The sequence below is a fragment of the Zootoca vivipara genome, chromosome 1 (assembly GCF_965207765.1).
Source record: "Zootoca vivipara chromosome 1, rZooViv2.hap1.1, whole genome shotgun sequence".
Classification (NCBI taxonomy): domain Eukaryota; kingdom Metazoa; phylum Chordata; class Lepidosauria; order Squamata; family Lacertidae; genus Zootoca; species Zootoca vivipara.
Window position 1 is genome coordinate 33,401,543 of NC_142582.1, and position 18,912 is coordinate 33,420,454.

At 38.6% G+C, this 18,912-nt stretch overlaps 1 protein-coding gene across 5 annotated transcripts in view; it reads right to left on the reverse strand.

Moving 5' to 3' along the window:
- Nucleotides 1-731: 731 nt before the first annotated feature.
- The window catches only part of MBD5 (methyl-CpG binding domain protein 5), a 97,662-nt gene continuing 79,481 nt past the window's right edge, over nt 732-18,912 (reverse strand). For 4 of the 5 annotated variants that reach the window (XM_060279641.2, XM_060279649.2, XM_060279646.2 and 1 more), the window contains 6 exons: nt 16,053-17,084; nt 14,151-14,359; nt 10,010-11,218; nt 6,317-6,390; nt 2,429-2,504; nt 732-1,345 (listed from right to left, as the gene is read on the reverse strand). In XM_060279641.2, coding sequence (XP_060135624.1) covers nt 1,274-1,345; nt 2,429-2,504; nt 6,317-6,390; nt 10,010-11,218; nt 14,151-14,359; nt 16,053-17,084 — 2,672 coding nt within the window. In that variant the 3' untranslated portion in view covers nt 732-1,273. The remainder of the gene's footprint in view (nt 1,346-2,428; nt 2,505-6,316; nt 6,391-10,009; nt 11,219-14,150; nt 14,360-16,052; nt 17,085-18,912) is intronic. The other variant, XM_060279662.2, reaches the window with a different exon arrangement.

The following is an 18,912-nucleotide window of genomic DNA, read 5'->3' on the forward strand; positions in this document are numbered from 1 at the left end:
ACCCATATGGTTGGGAAGGAGATTTTCTGTTCAAGAAACACAGGCCCGTTGGGTGCACAGAACTAGTTGTGCAGTTCTTTGGATCCTGGCCAGTGCTGCTAGTAGTTTTGTAAGCCACCTTTCAGCTCTAGAATATTAATACTGGTCAGTGGGCATCCGTATCAGCAGCAGGGTGATTCAGTGACCACTTGTGCTCCATAAAAACACCCAGGCACAACTGGCCACGGAAAGTTCTTCTTTAATTTTAGGAACACTTTTTTTTCTGAACTGTAAGGTCTGGCATTTATCAAAATTAGCAATGAGCATGGTTCTTAAAACTGGGCTATTGCTCCCATACATTAAAATCAATCATGTCCCCTGTTTCAAAATATTGGGCTAGCCAATTTAGGCTATGAGGGGGTTCAAAAGGAATGGTGGTATAAGATGAACTTGATTTTAAAAACCGGTGGCTATGAAACTCTGTTAAAGCAATAGCAGACTAAAAATATTCTATCTAAATATTCTTAATAAAAAACCTACAGCATTCTACTTTAAAACTCAGGCAAATAATAATAAAAATGCAACCAGCAGTTGCAGTGTTTGACTTCTTAATTTGACCTGCAATCCCACATCCCTTTAGGAATCTGCAAAGTTGCACTCTCCTACAGAGACCTTAAATGGAGTACAGCACACTTCCAGGCAAGGTTCATTCCAAACAGACACTATAAATGAACACTCAGTGGCGAGAAGTGTTATGTCATAATTAAGGTATTACATAATCATGCCTTTTCAACTGCTGTTAAATACAAAAACAGCATCTTTTACATTATTATATAAAAGCATTTAGGCTGTATTTTTATTTATCACTTTACACTGGTAGTCTCTTGTATGTGTACTCAATAGAAACCAAAGAATTTTGTACACTATTTTTTTGTACAATAAAAGATAAAGTGTGCATTAGGTACGCTTGTACATGACAATATTGTACATTATTTACATTTGAGATATCGTCATGAAATTCTGTTTTATCTATATACACAATGAAAATTTTGCAGAAACATTTGGACTATTTCTTATAATCACAATTTAAGTATTATAGAAAAAGGGTTCTATACACACACTGTAATCTTTTGAAGATCTGGATTAACTTGTCCTTCTTTACCAATAAGAATACTGTACCACTGTTTTGTTTAGCACCCTGTGGTGATGAACTCTATCCATCCTGATATTATATATATATGTGCATGTTTTTTTTTTTAAATAAGTACTGGACCAGTAACAAAGACATTCAATGTTATCTAGAGATCTTCCTCCTCTTGGGTTTTGGAGGCTTCAGCTGTCTGTCTCCCTGTGGAATTTGGTGCACCTGAAAAAAGCACAAAGGTAACAATAACAATGAAAATGTTGGAAGCCAGTTAATAATAACGAAATACTTGTTATTTATAGAATATTTTTTTCATTGTGTTCAAAGCAGCCCATATACGTCATCTCCGTAATCCTTATAAACAACTATGTAAGGCTTTATTGTTGGGTTAGATCCTATAAACGACCTGCGTTCATGAAATGGGGCTTTCTGGCCTCCCCTTGCCAAGAATAGTGTTTCAGATTTTGGTAGTAGGGGGACTAAAGCTACAGATAGGAGGTCAGGAGAAATCAGCACCCACCCCAAGTTGGGAAACAGAAGCATTTTCATGCTTGTGCAGAGCACCATTAGACCCAAGTAATTATTCCCATAGTAGAGGTGGGGATACAGAATGACAGTGAGCTGCCTACAGTGATGCAGCTAGGTAACGTTAAGAGTCTGCCCTGAATGGTATTACCACCACGCTCCTTTCGACTGTAAATGTGTATCCCTTCCCAACTGTAGGAGTGATGAAGTCAAACAATTTGTATGCAAGCCAAGAGGAAGCGTGCTAGGCTGAGGCCCATTGATAATTTATTATGTATATTGCAAGTTGCAATTCTTTATTTACTTACCTAAGATTAAGCCTTATTGAACTCAAAGGAACTTCCTTCTTGATAGACATGCACTCAATTGCACTATAAGGGACCTTCAGCACGAGGCCTGTGGTTCCAGACTTAAGAGATGTCATTAAAAGGTCCCATTTTATTTATTTGCTTGCTTTCTTAACATTCATATATCCCACCTTTCTTCCATTTTGGAACTCAAGGTGGTGTATGTTAGGTTCCCATGAGGTTTCCCATCCAGGCACTGGGACAGATGCAAACCTGCTTGGCTTTAGAAAACTTCAACAAGTCTCATGTCTTCATATCATATGCTAGGAATAATCTATGGTAGCTTCTATTTCTCCGGGCTTGCTGAAATTATAATGGCTCTCTAATTGTAGGATTTAGCTTCAGTTGCAGAAACAGAACCATCATTTTGATAGAATCATCCCCGACCCCTGGCCGCTTTAAATAAGTTATATATTCTGCAGTTGATACTCACATTCCCAGACATTTTGTCAAGTTCACTCATGGCCTCATGTATAGCAGCTTCTAAATGATTATTTAGCTTCCCACTTCTAGGATAAAAAGAAAGGGGGGGAATTACAGCAGTGCCCATGACTTTTTGTAGTAGAATATGCCATTTAAAAACATGTAATTTAAATACATACACTGCAAACTGAAATAACATTCTACTCAGATTTTCAGCCATGGGAGACCACCCTTTACATACAATATAGCAGTTTAGATTAAATGCAACCTATGCCTCAAAAAGCATAAAAAAGCAAACTGTAACTTTAAAAAATTGCATACACTAAACACATAGGCATAAAATCAATCTTTTTTCTACATGAATTGCAAATTAACTTTATGAGGCAATCAGTATTTTAGTTTGCTTCTTTTAAAGGTGTTTCTTTTAAAATGACAAACCACACAACAAAGAACACGTTGCTCAAAAGCAGAGCATGGCATTATCACATTTTTACTAAAATGCTAAAGTGGATGTTTGAAGAAAGCATTGGTTGTTGTGGTGGTGGTGGTGGGGAGAGAGATAGACACACACACAAAGCAGCAGGTATCAAGAGGATAATGTATCTTTCTTCTTAACTTAGCTATGTGCAATCGGTATGCGTGCCAAAAAAAATTGCCTCTCACAAAGGCATGATTCAACTATTTAGGCTGCTTTAAAGAATCACTAGGCTGCTACAGAATTTAACAATGACTTGCTTTACCTGAGTCCCAAACTGAACAACACTGCATTTATTCCATAGCTGGAGAGTTCAATATGAAGAAAGCTTCTACAGAGTGTCTTCTACCTTCAGTCTAATTACAGAATATTCCATATGATCTATGGCTTTTATGGATCTTAGGGTTCCATATATGCTTATGTACTTTAGGGCGATTTGCACAATATTAATTTCTTATGTGCATATAGCATCCATAGGGGAAACTCCATTTACACTGTCTCAGGTGTGACAAAAACATACAAGTTCATTTTGCAGCCTGCACAAGCAGCAGATTCCCTTGGCTGTAAGCAACAGAGATTAAACAGACACATTATGGCATATGCAGAGTCTATTCAATTTTCTACATATATGTTGTATCCAGGAAGCAAATCAATCTTGTCTGTCTTGGCCCTTGGTTACTTAAAGAAACAGATAACACCATACAGTAATTAAGCTAACCAATGATTCCGGATGTTTTTCAGAATTTTTCAAATTGCTTAACATGCAACTTTGCATACTATACAAATGCCTTGTTTTAGTTTCATAGCTGTTGTGCTATATGTGTAATTTTCTTCAGCATTCACCCATCAACTGCACCGTGACCACATGGTGGCCAGAAGAAAACTGGCCTGCAAACATTTAATCTTGTCTTTTATCCAAAGTGATCTGCACACAAAAAGGATTGAAATGCTAAGGACTCTTCAGAGAAACCGGAGGAAGTGATAATATGATTAGATATTATAGGTGCTATGATCCATGGGGTCACGAAGAGTCGGACACGACTAAACGACTAAACAACAACAACATTATAGGTGCAGAATACACCTCTTTCTAGAATGGTCAAATTGAAGACTTACATGTTTGCATGAAATGACTGCATGTCTTTGTGGCAGAGAAAGTTTCAGACTCACTCAAACACAATTGGATTATGTGAATAAAATAAAATAGCAAGGAATATGGGATGTTCCCCTGCCCCCACTTGTTTTAGGTTAGATGTGTTTGGCTGGCTGTGGACATGTAACCATGGTCTGCCTTTGCCCAGGAAATACATTGGTCCCTTTGGGCCATAATGCCTTTGTGGGTGCACTGTCCAGGGAGAATCTTAAATAGAATCTCCTGAGCAGTTACAGGTGCCCCTACCAATCTTCTTTGTCTGCACCTCCAATTGATGATTCTAGAGAAAACTGCAATGAGATCAAAACTAAAAGCAAGGCATTGTTCATCTCTCCCTACAAGGAAAATATCTCACATCATGAGATAAGGTGCAGGCAAGAAGTGTGTGTGGCTGTATTTCTGTATGGCAGCACAGCCGCCAGAATAATAATGGCAGCTAAGTGGGAAACAAAAAAGGTCCCAACAAGAGTGGATATGCAAATTAAATGAGTATTTGTTAATGGCAAAGTTAACAGCAGTAATAAGAAATCAATCAAATCAAAAATTGAGGGACGAATGGAAATGCTATGAGGAATATATGGAGAAACATTGCTTGAAGAAAGAAGTGCTAACATGCTTAGATTAAGAGATATGAAGGGATATAAGATATATATTAGATGAAGAGTCAAAGGAATTAATAGGAAGGTACAGAGTAACAGAATGCACAATATTGATATAATATTTTATGATGGAAGTCGGAATAGTGACAGAGGAAAGTCAGAGGGGTGAAGGGTGGTGGGTTATGGTGATTGGATAAAAGGGAGAAATGTATAATATGAATGATAATATGTTATGAGAGAATGTATTGTTTGTGAAATAATTAATAAATTGTTTAATTTTTTTTTAAAAGAAGAAGAAGTAGTGTGTGTGGCTGGCGTAAAAGCATGGCCCAGTCAAAAAGCTCCTTCTGATATAGTTCAACAGCCCCTTCTGTTACCAGAATGCACAGTAAGCTTCCCTCTCCCTCCTGTGTGGGAGAGAACTATTTTCCTGTGGTGCAAGCCCTACCTGGCAATGGTTGCCTGTGAATGTGGGGAAGCGATTGCCTTGAATTTAATAGATATAAGAAAAGATTAGATGAAACAAAATTCAAATAGTGAATTTTATTTATAAAAGGCTTCCTAAGGTACCCTGGAGTTAACAAATATAAATCATTTTACTATAACGTTACAGTAACAGGCAAACAGTAATACTGACAGAAGTTAGAAGTGGTAGCAGTTATTCGGTTTTTTGTATTAGTGCAGATATAGTACTTTCCTTTGTGTCCTATACAATGTATGCAGAACTGATGCTAAAAGAGCCAAAACTAAAATTTGCTTCACTTCAAATATTATCCTTATACAAACAACATATTTGTGTGGCCTAAATTTTATTTTGGTGTACCTCTTGTCTAATTACTGCATGTGTTCAAATAAATGTCTCGGCTCTCTTCCCCCACCGCCTGCCTAGCTGCTTGTGTGGTGCTACATTTGAAAGGGGGTGTTTGTGCTTAGCTAAACTAAAAAGGGTGTTAATTGCTTCTCCTCTGACTGATGTGCCCTCTCTGCAGGCTGCTCACTTAATTGCTCACCTGCTCATTGCTTTTTAATCTGTTAAGGTGTATCGTTCCCCCCCCCCCACAAGATGCATAGTGGCTTTAAAGCTGTGGTCTATTTTTCAGTGTGGTAATTACTAACGGGATACACTAATCAGCTTGTTAGCTCATCAGGGAGCATGTTAATTTCATGATCTCTGGCAAGCTCTATGGATGGGCTTGGCTAATTGCCATTTTTGGGATTAGGAAGGAACTTCCCCAGCTCAGATTGGCTAGTGACTGAGTTGGGGGGTGGGGGAAGAGAAGATAAGGAAGATGGGCAAAGAGGCGATGACTTGTCTTCTTCCAAGCCCAACTGACTCCTAATTGGGGTGTGTGCATGCATATGGAAGCTGTAAGCACACCACAAACTACAATGCTTTTTTCAAATTAACTTCAGTCTTTGTAAAGAGAATCATTTAGCTCTAAGATAAAGTGAATCCATCCTATTAGTGCAAGAATTTCTGTTTGCGCAATAAGACTTGCCCTTTTCCGTCTCCCCACGTGTGACCTACACCCCCCTCCAAATCTGCTCTGGAGGTTGGGGAAAAACCTCTAGGACAGGATTAGTGGGTGCACTAGGTGGGAGAACATTTCATTCGGCACTGACTTAGTGCTATGCTGAAATCCACTCTTCATGTATATATAAAATACTTACTTTCTATTCCTCTTTCTGACATGGTTGTAGGCTTCTAGACCTTCTGTTAGTGTCTTCAACTTATCAGGCTCCACCTGAGTAAAGACATGAACACCAAGTCAGTCATTTTCAGGGTTTTCAGAGTTTTCTTACAACTTTGTATCATGGTTCTTAACTATATTTACCACTTGCTGGTCATTTGTGTGAGAGCAGGTGAAGATAACTATTCTTCACTCAGGCATCCAGTTATTAAATAATGATTTGCAGATAGACACACAGCCTTACAGTCTATGATCATATAGGTTTCCATCTCCATAACATTCACCTGCTTTTTAAACTCAGTTATTCAAGGCAACAACAGAGATACATTATACAAACAAAAATAATAAGCTTCAACTCTGACTAAAGTCCATGTGGCATGGATAGCAAGGAAGGCCTCATTCAGTAGAACATGAGACTCTTAATCTCAGGGTTGTGGGTTCGAGCCCCATGCTGGGCAAAAGGATTCCTGAATTGCATGGGACTGGACTAGATGACCCTTGTGATACCTTCCGACTCTACAATTCTATATAATACAATTCTATAGTTCTTCTGGGCTTCTTGAAGGAGAACAATACAGTCACAGTAAAAGTGTCCTTTACCAATGTTGCCCTATAGAATGCAAACCAAGTGGCACATATGCAAAAAACATTACTCACAGGTAATAAGTCACATATAAAACCCCTTGCATATCTATATTTACATATTAAGAATCTGTTCCGTATGTGGATGATTTCGCAATTTTTAAGTGCCAAATCTACACATGAACGTTTAAAAATTCATATTAGTAACAACATTTCTTTCATCTGGGTCCCGCACTACATAAGAGCCAAGGGCTAGCTCAAACACAAGAGAACATCTTGGCTTACAGCTCTTGTGATATATGTTACATTAGGGTAGTGGTGGCAGCAGGAATAGTAGCAACTGCCTAATTTTGTGCTGGTTTTTGGCAAAAAGTCCCAAAGTCACACAGGAAAATTATAAAAGGGCATTTTTCAAAGCAGGATGGAAGGAAAAGATTAACCATGGCACTTATTGCAACATCATCAAAGAGTTTAGGGTTAGCGCAACTGAAGTCCCAACTGCCTTGACTCAGTTTTAATGTTACTTTAACTTTAGTGGAAACAATCAAGGTTTGCACCGTATCTGCTAAAGTCCTGGATAAGATTTAGCTGTCTACACAATTTAAATAGCAAGTGAATGAGGTGGTTTGTAAAACAATTATGCTTAATCTTAGTATCATTGATTATTAAAGCAACACATTTTGTTTTGGTACCAATATTCCACTATACAATTTAGTCCACTGTAATTAACAACAAAAACTACAAATTGGGCAACACTAAAGAGAGTTCAGCTGTTGTGAAATAAGGAATAAAAATTATAGATTTCAGCACCAGATGGCTCAAGTCAATTCCGTTTCTAATTGAACTTTGTAAAAGCATGATTTCTTTGTTTTGTGCAGCCGTATGTACAAATGACATTACAATTATTATGTGTGGATAACTTTGTTTTTCAGATGGTATTAGAGAACTTCACAGTTCATTTCACCAACCCAATCAATGAAATTAACATTTAAAATCTGAAATAAATTCTATTATTTTATCTTCATTGTTGCATCTTTTGTGTTTTTTCTTTTAAACAAAACACATACACACACTTAAATAGACAATTATCTTTTTGTATCAATAATAGCTAATTTATACATTGTATGAATGCTTAAAGTCAACTGAACCATTACAACAACAAAACTCCTGCTATGAGCTTCATTGAGCATTAGGACTGAAACCTAAAGTCTTTATCCTGAACGTTTGCACTATAGAAGCACTTGGAGTGGCCGATTAACTTTACATCAGTATGTATCACAGCATTTGTGATATGGCAGTGGTAGAGCATTTGGTATTCCATATCCTTTTAAACTGATCTGAGGACTCCAAAAGGGTAAATATAGGCATTTGCTGATCAACACCATAATGCTGTCACTCTAGCAGTGCCCCCACTGTATGGAATCTATAACTGTGGATCCCATACTGATGTTAGTATTGCCTATCTGAAGTTAATCAGAGCAGATATAATATCAGCTATATTAAAGCTCAGCATAGAACGATCATACTGAAGAGATTATCTGAAGATATGAATCTGGGGTACTAATTCATTTTGCATTAAAGTAAAGTAAAGCAAAGCAAGTAAATCTTGAATTATGACAATTTTTGAATCCCTGAAAAAAGGTTCTTCAGAGCATAGTACTTATATCTAATCTCATATAGAGTTAAATAGTCCTTTGATGAGAAGTACAGGGATAGCAGCTTCTTGACTCAAGATCTAAAAGTTTCCAAAGATGCTCATAGCTGGCATAGAATCCCGTTTTCTTGCTCTGGAAATTAACTTACGACAGCCAATTTATAATTCACAAGTGATGTCATCATTTAATACAGGTCATCATGATGAACATACATGCAGCGAACTGTTCTAGAGTTCCTGGCCAATATTAAAATTATTTTATTTATTAATCTGAATTTGTATACTGCTTCATTGTAAATAAAAACTCAAGCAGTTTACAAAGAATATAAAATGTACGCTACAATTGTCAATGAAAGTCAAAGTTATCAATGGTGTTTTGTTTTTTTTAAGAAATTTCCTTAGCACTATCTCTAATAACATTTAGTTTTATTTCCCTTTACTAAAAATATGTTTATTGCATATTTCTATTGGAAAGACCTCCGGGATCTGAACTGATATGATTCTCCTCCAAAAAATTATTTGAAAAACAATAAATGCACAGAATGTCCTAAAATTACAATGAACTTCCTGGAATTACCTCTTGGTATAAAGGTATGCAGCCAGGAGCAGCGAGGAATGGAACGGCTTATATTCAGGCATTTTTGCTTAACCCCCCCCCCCTGCAGACCAGCAACAATAATAAAGTTGATAGTAACTACCTTTAAATCAAAAGGTAAAGGGACCCCTGTCTGTTAAGTCCAGTTGCGGACAACTCTGGGGTTATGGATCTCGCTTTACTGGCCGAGGGAGCCGGCGTTTGTCCGCAGACAGCTTCCGGGTGCTGTGGCCATCATGACAAAGCCGCTTCTGGCGAACCAGAGCAGCGCACGGAAACACCATTTAACTTCCCCCTGGAGCAGTACCTATTTATCTACTTGCAATTTGATGTGCTTTCGAACTGCTAGGTGGGCAAGAGCAGGGACCGAGCAATGGGAGCTCACCCCGTCACGGAGATTCGAACCGCTGACCTTCTGGTCGGTAAACCCTAGGCCCTATGGTTTAGACCACAGCGCCACCTGCGTCCCTACCTTTAAATTACCATGCATTATAATAAATGTGAATTGTCTACAATTTTTTACTACTTTGGGGGATTAAATAAATCTATTATAAATTCATATTTAAAAGGCATTGACAGTGTAAATTGTCAAAATACATTTTGTGTATTTTTTAAAAGTAAACTGGTCATTTCCCTAAGCTATCTGTAAGGTTCACAAGTAGGAGAGAAAAGCAACCCTGCGCCTTTACAATTGTAATCATAAAATAAGAATGAAAACTCTATCAGCACATTAAAAGGTATAAGCAATAATATATTTCCAAAAAGCAACAGAGACATTAAAATATTGTGTAAGAGACACATTTGTTACTAATAAGGTAAAATATATGCATGTATAAATATACCTTCCCATCCTCAGTGCTTTGTTGACATGAGTTGTGAATATCATCTTCTCTTACTAGTTTACCAGGCCATGAAGTCAGTCCTTTTATTTGGCCCCAGACCAAGTCCCCAACGTTAAACGTCCTTGGCCTGTAATGTAGCAACTCATTTGAAGAAGGGGATTCAGGATTCCTTAGGTCATCTTCACTACTAATGCTTTTAGCATCTGAAGGACTAGGCACACACCCATTAATGCTTTTGGCATTAAAGTCCCCATTATAATGGATGTAGTCTTTAACTAGAGAATTTTCAAAGCTATTGGAGGAACTTGGAGACTGCTCCTCCACTGCCAGGTCTTGTTTAGAAGCATTCAGCAACTCTCCAAAACCTCTGCTTTGTTGAGGCCTGTTTCCATTCATGTGTGCACATCGTTCCACAGTGTTCTCTAGTCTTTCTTTAAAACTCATCATAGTTCTTTTGTAATTGCTATACCTGAAGTTCTCCTCCATCATCTTATCACTTTGACAATTTCGCTGGGGTAACAGTATTGGATGCTGCTTGCCTTGAACTAATGGCAGTGTGGAGACATTATTAGGTCTTTCGTGGCAAGGGCTGCTGTGGATATGGGATGGATGGTCTAAAAATTCCTCACACTTCCATCTGTTCATTTCCCCTCCAGGGCTTTGCTCCCCTTCCCATTGTTTTTTGGGTGTGTTGCAACCTGTTGTTTTATAGTATTCCAAGCCCTCCCCCTCACTGGAATTTTTAAGATGTTCTGAATTCTTCAATATTCGTGCCCCCCTTGTGTTCCTTGCCCTACCTTCATGATCAGAAATGCCAACGTTTCTTCCGTGGATTACTGCACTGACCGCACTAGAAAGATTTAATGGGTCACCAATTGAGGCTGTGAAGGCACTCATGGCACTCAGAGCTGGAATGGGGCTCATTTGTGTCGTACTGTTCACTGCGGTGGTGATAACTACTTGCATCCCCTTGCTTGCAGCATCTACCACTGCTTTGTAGATAGCATCGACTGAACCATCTCCCGGGGTTGGTAGGCTGAGGCTGTCTTTTGCCTGGTGCCCTACAGACGGCTCTGTCCTTTGCTGCAAGTTGCACACTGTATCTTGAAATGGAGGAAGAGGGGTGTTGGAACTCTCGGGAACTGGTGGCATCCCCATTTGACTGATCATTCTTTTGTTCAGAAAAGCTGCCTCCTCTTGCATTCTCACCTTTAAAAATCAGAAGGAGGGAAAATAAGATCAGGTTTCTAAAAGCAATTTCAGGTCACTATGGTTTCATTCAAGACGAAAACTAAAAGCATGCGTGAAGAACTACTATATGTATCATACATATTGATGCAGATTCATTTTTCATGGTGTTAGACACACAGGGACAAAAATAAAATATAGTCTATACCTTTCCCTAATCAAGGTACTGCCCAGTCTCCAAATCCTGCAGCAAACCACAAACAGGAGCAGGTGTACCACAATATGTTACTGGGGAGCAAATAGTGCTAAACTGCTAGCCTTAAAAAGTTCTGTATTTTTATACCCTTGTTAGCAGATTACAACTACATGCCTCGGTAAGGCCTCCAATCCTACAGGCTCAACCTCAGTTTTTTCTATTCTTGATTCCTTACTTTGACTTGAATTACCCTGAAACACATTGCATATGAGGAAGTCACCCTTGCAGTCCCTGGGAAATGCTACAGCATGTACACTCCTTGGAATTCTGCTTGAACCTACCCATACTTTCAGATCTTCTTCAGAGGCCCTCTGCTGTCTGCGGTCCCTACTGGTTACCTGGGATAGGGCCTTTTTGGCAGCAGTGCCATAAGGAACTCTCTTCTTGGGAAACTCTCCTCCTTTCTCTTGGCACTTTTTCCAGAGAGCCTTTAGAACATGCTGAGCTTGAGGCAATGCTCTGCTTGTGTTCTGCTGTGCACGTCTGGCTTTATACTTTACAAGTAAGTTATTATTTTATGTTTCTGTTTTGCTCATGTAACTTCTGTTTTATTCCATGTTTTAATATGCTTTTGGATTTGTGAGTTTCCTTGGAGTTTATTTACTTATTTTTACTTTAAAAAGTGGGAGGACAATGATTATACTACTTCTGCTATTGTTGCTCCCCCCTGGGAGGGTGGGGAGTTGGCTTCTGCTATTTAAATTCAGTTTAAGTCTATAGGATCTAAAGTGCAAAATCTGCCCTCAAGATTGCAGCCTCAGTGAATACCTTGATGATGTTTTCCTGGTTCCCATGCATGGAGTTTATTGCATTTTCCACCAAATTGATCAATTTTCTCTTTATCTAACCATCCCTGCAAACGTTTCCTTTGAAGATCCTTTTATCATACACGTGCGAAGTTCACAATCTACTATCCAGTTGAACTCAAGCCCGTATAATCTATATGTATTATTGTAGGTATCACTCTCATGCTACCAAACATTTGTTTGGATATGTATTCATTTACATTATCTACCAAATGTCTTTCAGAATAAGCCATCCCAAGGCAGCGTAAAATAAAAAAATTAAAATAACGCAATAGAATATGAATAGCTAAACGGCAGCAAAAATTCAAACTGATAAAAGCCAGCAACAGACCAATCCAAAGATTAGAAAATCAAAGAGTCTTTAGGGCTTGTTTATAATTCTGAAGTGAGGGAGCCAAACAAAGTTAGCAGGAGAGGAAGTTCCAGACTAGCAAAAGGCTTTATCAGATTTCATCAACTCATTACAGTAAAGTAAAAGCATGTGCCGTGCAAATCAGTAAAGGGCAAAGCCTGGTGAGAGGGGGCATTTCCTGAGAGTAGCTAGAGAGGCCTGTAGAACCTGGTGTTTGGAGCCCTTTAAAATAAACTGTAAGGAGTTACAACCAGCACTTTGAATTGAGCTTGGAAGCAAAGGGACAACCAATGCAGCTGATGCAGGACAGCTATTACGTGCACAAAGCATGAGACTCCACAAGTGCCCTTCTGTACCTACTGAAGATTCCAAACTTTGTTCAACAGCAGTCTTATTTACAAAGCATTGCAGTAGGCTGGAAATAACCAGTCCATGCATGACTGTGGCCAGGATTACTTTCACCAGATAGGGTTGTAACTGTTGATCTAGCTGAAGTTGGTTGATACTGACACTACCTAAACCTGAGGAAGACCCAGGCAAACTTGGCTCTTCGAGGGAAGGGCATCCCCATCCAGGACCAGTTGCAATATTTTATCCAGTACAAGTGTCTTCTTAATTAATCATACCCCTATCTTGTGTGAATAAAATTTCTCCTTTTTTGCCTTCACTAAGCCTAAAAAATCTACATCATCTGTAGGCTGTACTATGATATTTTCACAATCTGCATCTAAGCTTCCCCCCGCCCCAGTATTATCTATCAAAGCCTGTATAGAAAAGCAGGCTAGCAATATTTGTCATGGCTACATTAAACAGTTACCAACATTAAATATATGCATGATTCATGTCTAACAAAGCAAAAAAACAAAACAAAACAAACAACAACAACAGAAAGTCACATAGCACAATGTGAAGAAGATAAAAAGCACCCTGAAGGCCATGATTTTTGCAAACACAGGGAAATATTTAGTTGTCTAGAATAACAAAATGATGTATTTTGCTATTATACTCAAAGAATAAAAGCTTTTCTTCTCTACCCTCTGCATTAATTTTCATCCAGCTTTTGAGTTTGGAAGTACTATAATGATGTTACTGCACAAGGTAGCTCTCTTTGATGATCTAGTAGCTGCTGATATTTTCTGTCATTTTCAAAGCTTAGCTAAACATATGCACGCAGATAGCCATGACAGGGAAAATATTTAAAAATGCATTTACAGGGATTTGTTTCAGAATACTTAAGACAATGCAAGTCTTCTAAACTTAAACACTGATAAATAAATATAACACCAGGTCCAAGAATTGCAGAGAAATACTTTTCCATTGCCATCCTGAAGAGCAGCACTAGAGTTTTCCCTTGTAACTTATGAGAAGTGAACAGTTCGCAATGTAACATAATCGTCGGATGTTAAAGTACTGAGATAATAAAATGGGATGATTTAACTTCATACAGACATTGCTTAAAATCCCCAATAAACTATTGAAGGAGTATAGGAATTTGTATTATTTTTCATGGAAAACTTGAAAGAACAAACCAACTTCTACCTGGAAATTCTGGAACAGACAAGCCATAGGGTTTGAGTTGTTAGGTGGCCCAGGAATGGGGGGCTGTCCTTGAAAGCCTTGGAGATTCTGATAGCCTTGAAGAAGCTGCTGTTGCTGATTGGATGGAAACATTTGATTGTTGTTGAACAGTGACTGTAGATGCGTCAGTTGATGATTATTAAGGGTAGTATTTATTGATGACATGTCACCTGCAATTCCAAACATATAGATATTTAAGTCAACAATTTTCTGAAGGTGTAACACATGGGTCATATTTTACCACTTAGTGACAAGATGTGGAATAAACCCCCTCCCCCATAACTCTTCAGTGAATCAATATTTCAGGGAACTAATATGCAAGGTATGGATTTCTTTCGCAGAAAGCAGTCTTGCTTACAGTGAAGTCTAACTCTGGATTTGCCTTGCATATACTAAATGCAACTTTCCTGGCGTTTCTTGAATAGCAACATATTCTACAGCTTATTAAACAATCATTTAAGTACTCTCGTTAACTTTTTAAAAAAATCCTATTTAAATGTTTAACATTCCTTGTTAACCAATAACGGCACAAATTATAGAGACTGTTTACATTTAAGTGACTTATTTTTTACAAGACCTTTGCAAATGAATGAAACTTTTACACTTCCTTTTTTAAAGCAGTAACCAGCTAAGGAAAACTAGAAGCTACAATCTCATAATACTTAGTTGAGGCAAGCAAGGTTAATTTTTATGAATGGGATCCAAAGGGCCCCCATACACACATACATTTGCATGAGGCTTGCTCCATTTACTTCTCTGACCACACTACTTTATACTGTGTCAAAAGCTACAATACAACAGAAATAGAGGACTACGTGGAGGTGAGAAAACCTGCTAGGTGTGTGGAAGCTCTGCGTGCAATCCTTTGCACACCAGCCTACTTTACAGGCACCTGTGAAATGCTACAGCATACACTTAGAAGACACAAGCAATTTGGCACAAAATGCACAAGTATTATGAATAAGCAACAAATCTGGCACAGAATTCATTTTTTATTGCAAGTTCTTAGTAAGTTAGGCCTGTGTTTATCAGAAAAATGCTTGTGCATAATACTTCTATGTTTTATTAGCAGCAATTCACTGAGCGCACGCACACACAAACACAACCAGGGAGGGATATTCATAAAGGAAGAACAAGAATTTGGCAGACTCTCAGGCCCAATTCACACATTTCTATCACTGTTGTACAGTCATGTTCCAATGAAGGGCTTCCCAATAAATGTGAAAATCTAGGATATTATTCTCTTAGATTTAAACATGTGAACTGGAATTAAGCTTTCCATTGATGTTTGTCAAGTTGTTTAGAAACCATTGGTTTCCTACCAAAAAATGAGCATCCAAGAAGCATGGGAACTTAAGTGTAGAGTGCTAGAAGGGCAGCCTATTGCCTTGAACTTGTGGAAGACTGTACTCTGAGTGCTTTATATATACTGTGTCGTCATAATCTAGGGATTGGACACATTGATATTTTTTTTTAATTCAGATGGACTTGGAAGCTTATCTATTGCACAGCTACTCATACTAACCCTGTGATGCCTTGAATATATACATATCTATATCTATATATTTTAAAATGTTGCATCCCAAAGACGCATCTACGAAATTTGAAAAAAGTAAAAGCCATTCCAATTGGTTGGTTGAATTTTGATGGCATCATATTATCTAAATAATAGGGTTTTAAAAATGCTGTTTGAAAATGTCTGTCAATTATATTTGCAGTCTTTCACTGGAATGGTTAAGCAAGTTAACATAGCATAAACGTTTTAGGGGGAAAGTGCAATGAAATGGAGTTTTGAAAAAAGAAGTTCCCACCCACCACCATTTTTTTTTCCTTTTTTAAAATCTGTGAAAATATTTAACTTACCAAGTAGACCTGTCCCCAGTAGAGGGTTAAGTAGCTGTGGCACCACAGAGTTACTGTTGAGTTTAGCTGAACCAGATGTACTCCCAGCATTATTAGATATGCTCAGCAATGTTTCTGCCATTGACACCACTGCTGTCCCACCAAGTGTTGAGACAGACAGTGCTGCCACTGCTGATGATGTAGTGGCTGTGGTAGTGGTAGCCTGGGAGGAGGTTGCTATGGAAACCTCTGGATGATTAGCAGGGTTGCCCGATGTAGAGTTCAGAACACCACCCAGCAGCTGGGGATTCAAGGGCATTAATCCTGAGGCCCCAGTGACAGCTGGAAGGAGCAGGGGGTTTGAAGTAGTGTCTGTGCCTGAAAAGCTTGGGAAAGGGTTTCCCAGGGAACTGGTTAACAGGGTATCAGCTCTGTTGGTATCTGACTGACTGCTAAGCAAGTGATCTGGTGGTGGGGCTGTCATCTGTGCTACTGAAGGTACAGGGTTGTGTTGCTGTTGCTGTAACAGATCTGAGATGGACAGATTGAAAGGTGCTAAGGGGAACATGGCAGCTGTTTGGGCTTGGTTCTGTAGAAGAGCTGCTAGCAGCTGGAAATGAACAGGTTGCAGCACCTGCCCATCCATATCACCAGAGAGCAAAGCTAAAGCAGCATTTACATTTGGGTTGAGAATACCTAAAGGATTGAGGGTGACCTCAGACTTGCCTTCTCCTGCTGAAGGCTGCAGTATATTTAATAGATTCTGGTTTAGGAGGTGCTGCTGATTCACTGGCAAAGAGATAGGAAGTGAACTAAAGAGGTTTGGATTCAAAGAGTGCGGAAGGTTGTTGTTTGAAGTGCTGTTCTGTGGAAAATGCAGAGCATGTTCATGACCAACAAAAGGAAAGTCATTCCCAAGGGGGAGCTGGCTATGTAGTGGGTTTCCGGCTGCAGTTGTGACGATGACACCATCTTGAAGAACGGATGTGGTCTTGGTGATGGCAGGTTGACTGGTGCCAGCTATAGCTGTCGATGATGGTGGTCCTGTCCTTCCTGCAAATGAGAAAGAAAGGAAAAAGTAATGCACATTGAAAGATAAATGCTATAATGAATCATAAATATCAGCTGGAGTTTGCAACACTCAGACAAGGAAGAGTTATCAACATATCTCCTGCCTTATTTACAGTGACTCACAAAACGGATAATTAAAAAACCACCAAAAGTACTAAATCGTGTTACAAGTATTCAAAGCAGTATTAAACTACCTGAAAACAACAAATTTGTGGAAACAGAAAGTTGGCTTTTCTTCAGATTTTATTTGTTACATTGAATGAATGCTGCACAATGCAATTTAATACTTACATTATTGTCAACCGCTTTCCGAACACTTTAGGTAGTATGTCAACTGAATACATAAATAAAAACAAGTGCTTCCATATTTTTCTAAAAGTCACGAGTGGGATGCACTGAAGAACATATTCTGCAACTTCAAGTCTACTACTGAGATAGCCTTGGGCCATCTCCTAGCATAAACAAGACTACCGCAGGGCTACTCTCTGTCCTTCAAAAGAGAACCACTGCATAGGGCAGGCATCCCAAACTGCGGCCCTCCAGATGTTTTGGCCTACAACTCCCATGTTCCCTAGCTAAGAGGACCAGTGGTCAGGAATGATGGGAATTGTAGTCCAAAACATCTGGAGGGCCGAAGTTTGGGGATGCCTGGCATAGGGCATCCTGGACCATTTTGTAGGAAGCTCATATTCAAGCCACCTGGGTTATTTAAATACAAAATTAGAACTTGTAATTAATTATTTCAAACGCTATAATGGTAAATATATGAGAAAGATTATATAAGAAACATTTTGCATTAAAGCATTACTTAAAAACTCAGCCTCAACAAGCCCATTTATTTATTTGTGGTTTTTGTGGGGTTTTTAATTGTCGTTTTTGTTCTTGGGCAAATATCAAGTACAGTGTCAGAGTATGAGGTAGGCTTAAATTCTAATAATAAGATTGTAGAAAGTTAAGGAAGACAGATTAGCAATCAGAACAAAATCCATTCTCAAGACTGCCACCATGTGGCTTTACATATCAAAAACATAATGGGAAATATACAGATAAAATACGCATGTATGCAAAAGCACGGCTCTTGAGAATGTGAGAAGAAAAAGACTAGGCAGACTAGAAGCTAAATCTAAAGCTTACTGACGGAGCATTCTGAAAGTCCCACTATTTACATGTTGTAAGTTCTGCACAGTACAGAAAATATTATAAACCTTTGTCACATTTATATCCTATCCTTCCTCCAATAAGATCAAGGCAGGGTAAATGGGCTTTTACCCGTTTTAATTCCACAGAAACTGAGGGTGGCGAGACTGAGAAGTAATCACTTGGTCAAGACTGTCAAGTAAGCCTCACAACTACCACATTTAAACTCAGATGTAAAGCTCTTCACACTTTAAGCAAAAATTGCAAAAACGCCTTAGGTCTTATTTACAGAATGCTGTTGGCAGACACATATGCGTTATATAGGCACTGCTGTCGTTTCCGTGTGAAACAGAATTTTTCATACTTTGTTTTTCAATATTTTTTGTATTTTGATTAATGAAGCCAGGATTCTGAAAATAAAAGTTCTTCTAGTGCTCTCAATCCAATAAAACAATGCAAAAGGCATGTGAAATATTATGTTATTATTGGACTCCTCCTGCAAAGCACATTTGTGGGCCTGCCTTGGAAGAGAATCTGGAAAGGGTTGGGCAGCTTCATCTCAGAAAGCAAGCAAACATGCACATACATCCATAGGATCTATAATACTTTTACGCATACCATGGTGGTAAAGCAGAAAATGTTTTGCCATCATGGAAGTTTTGTCTAAGCTCCA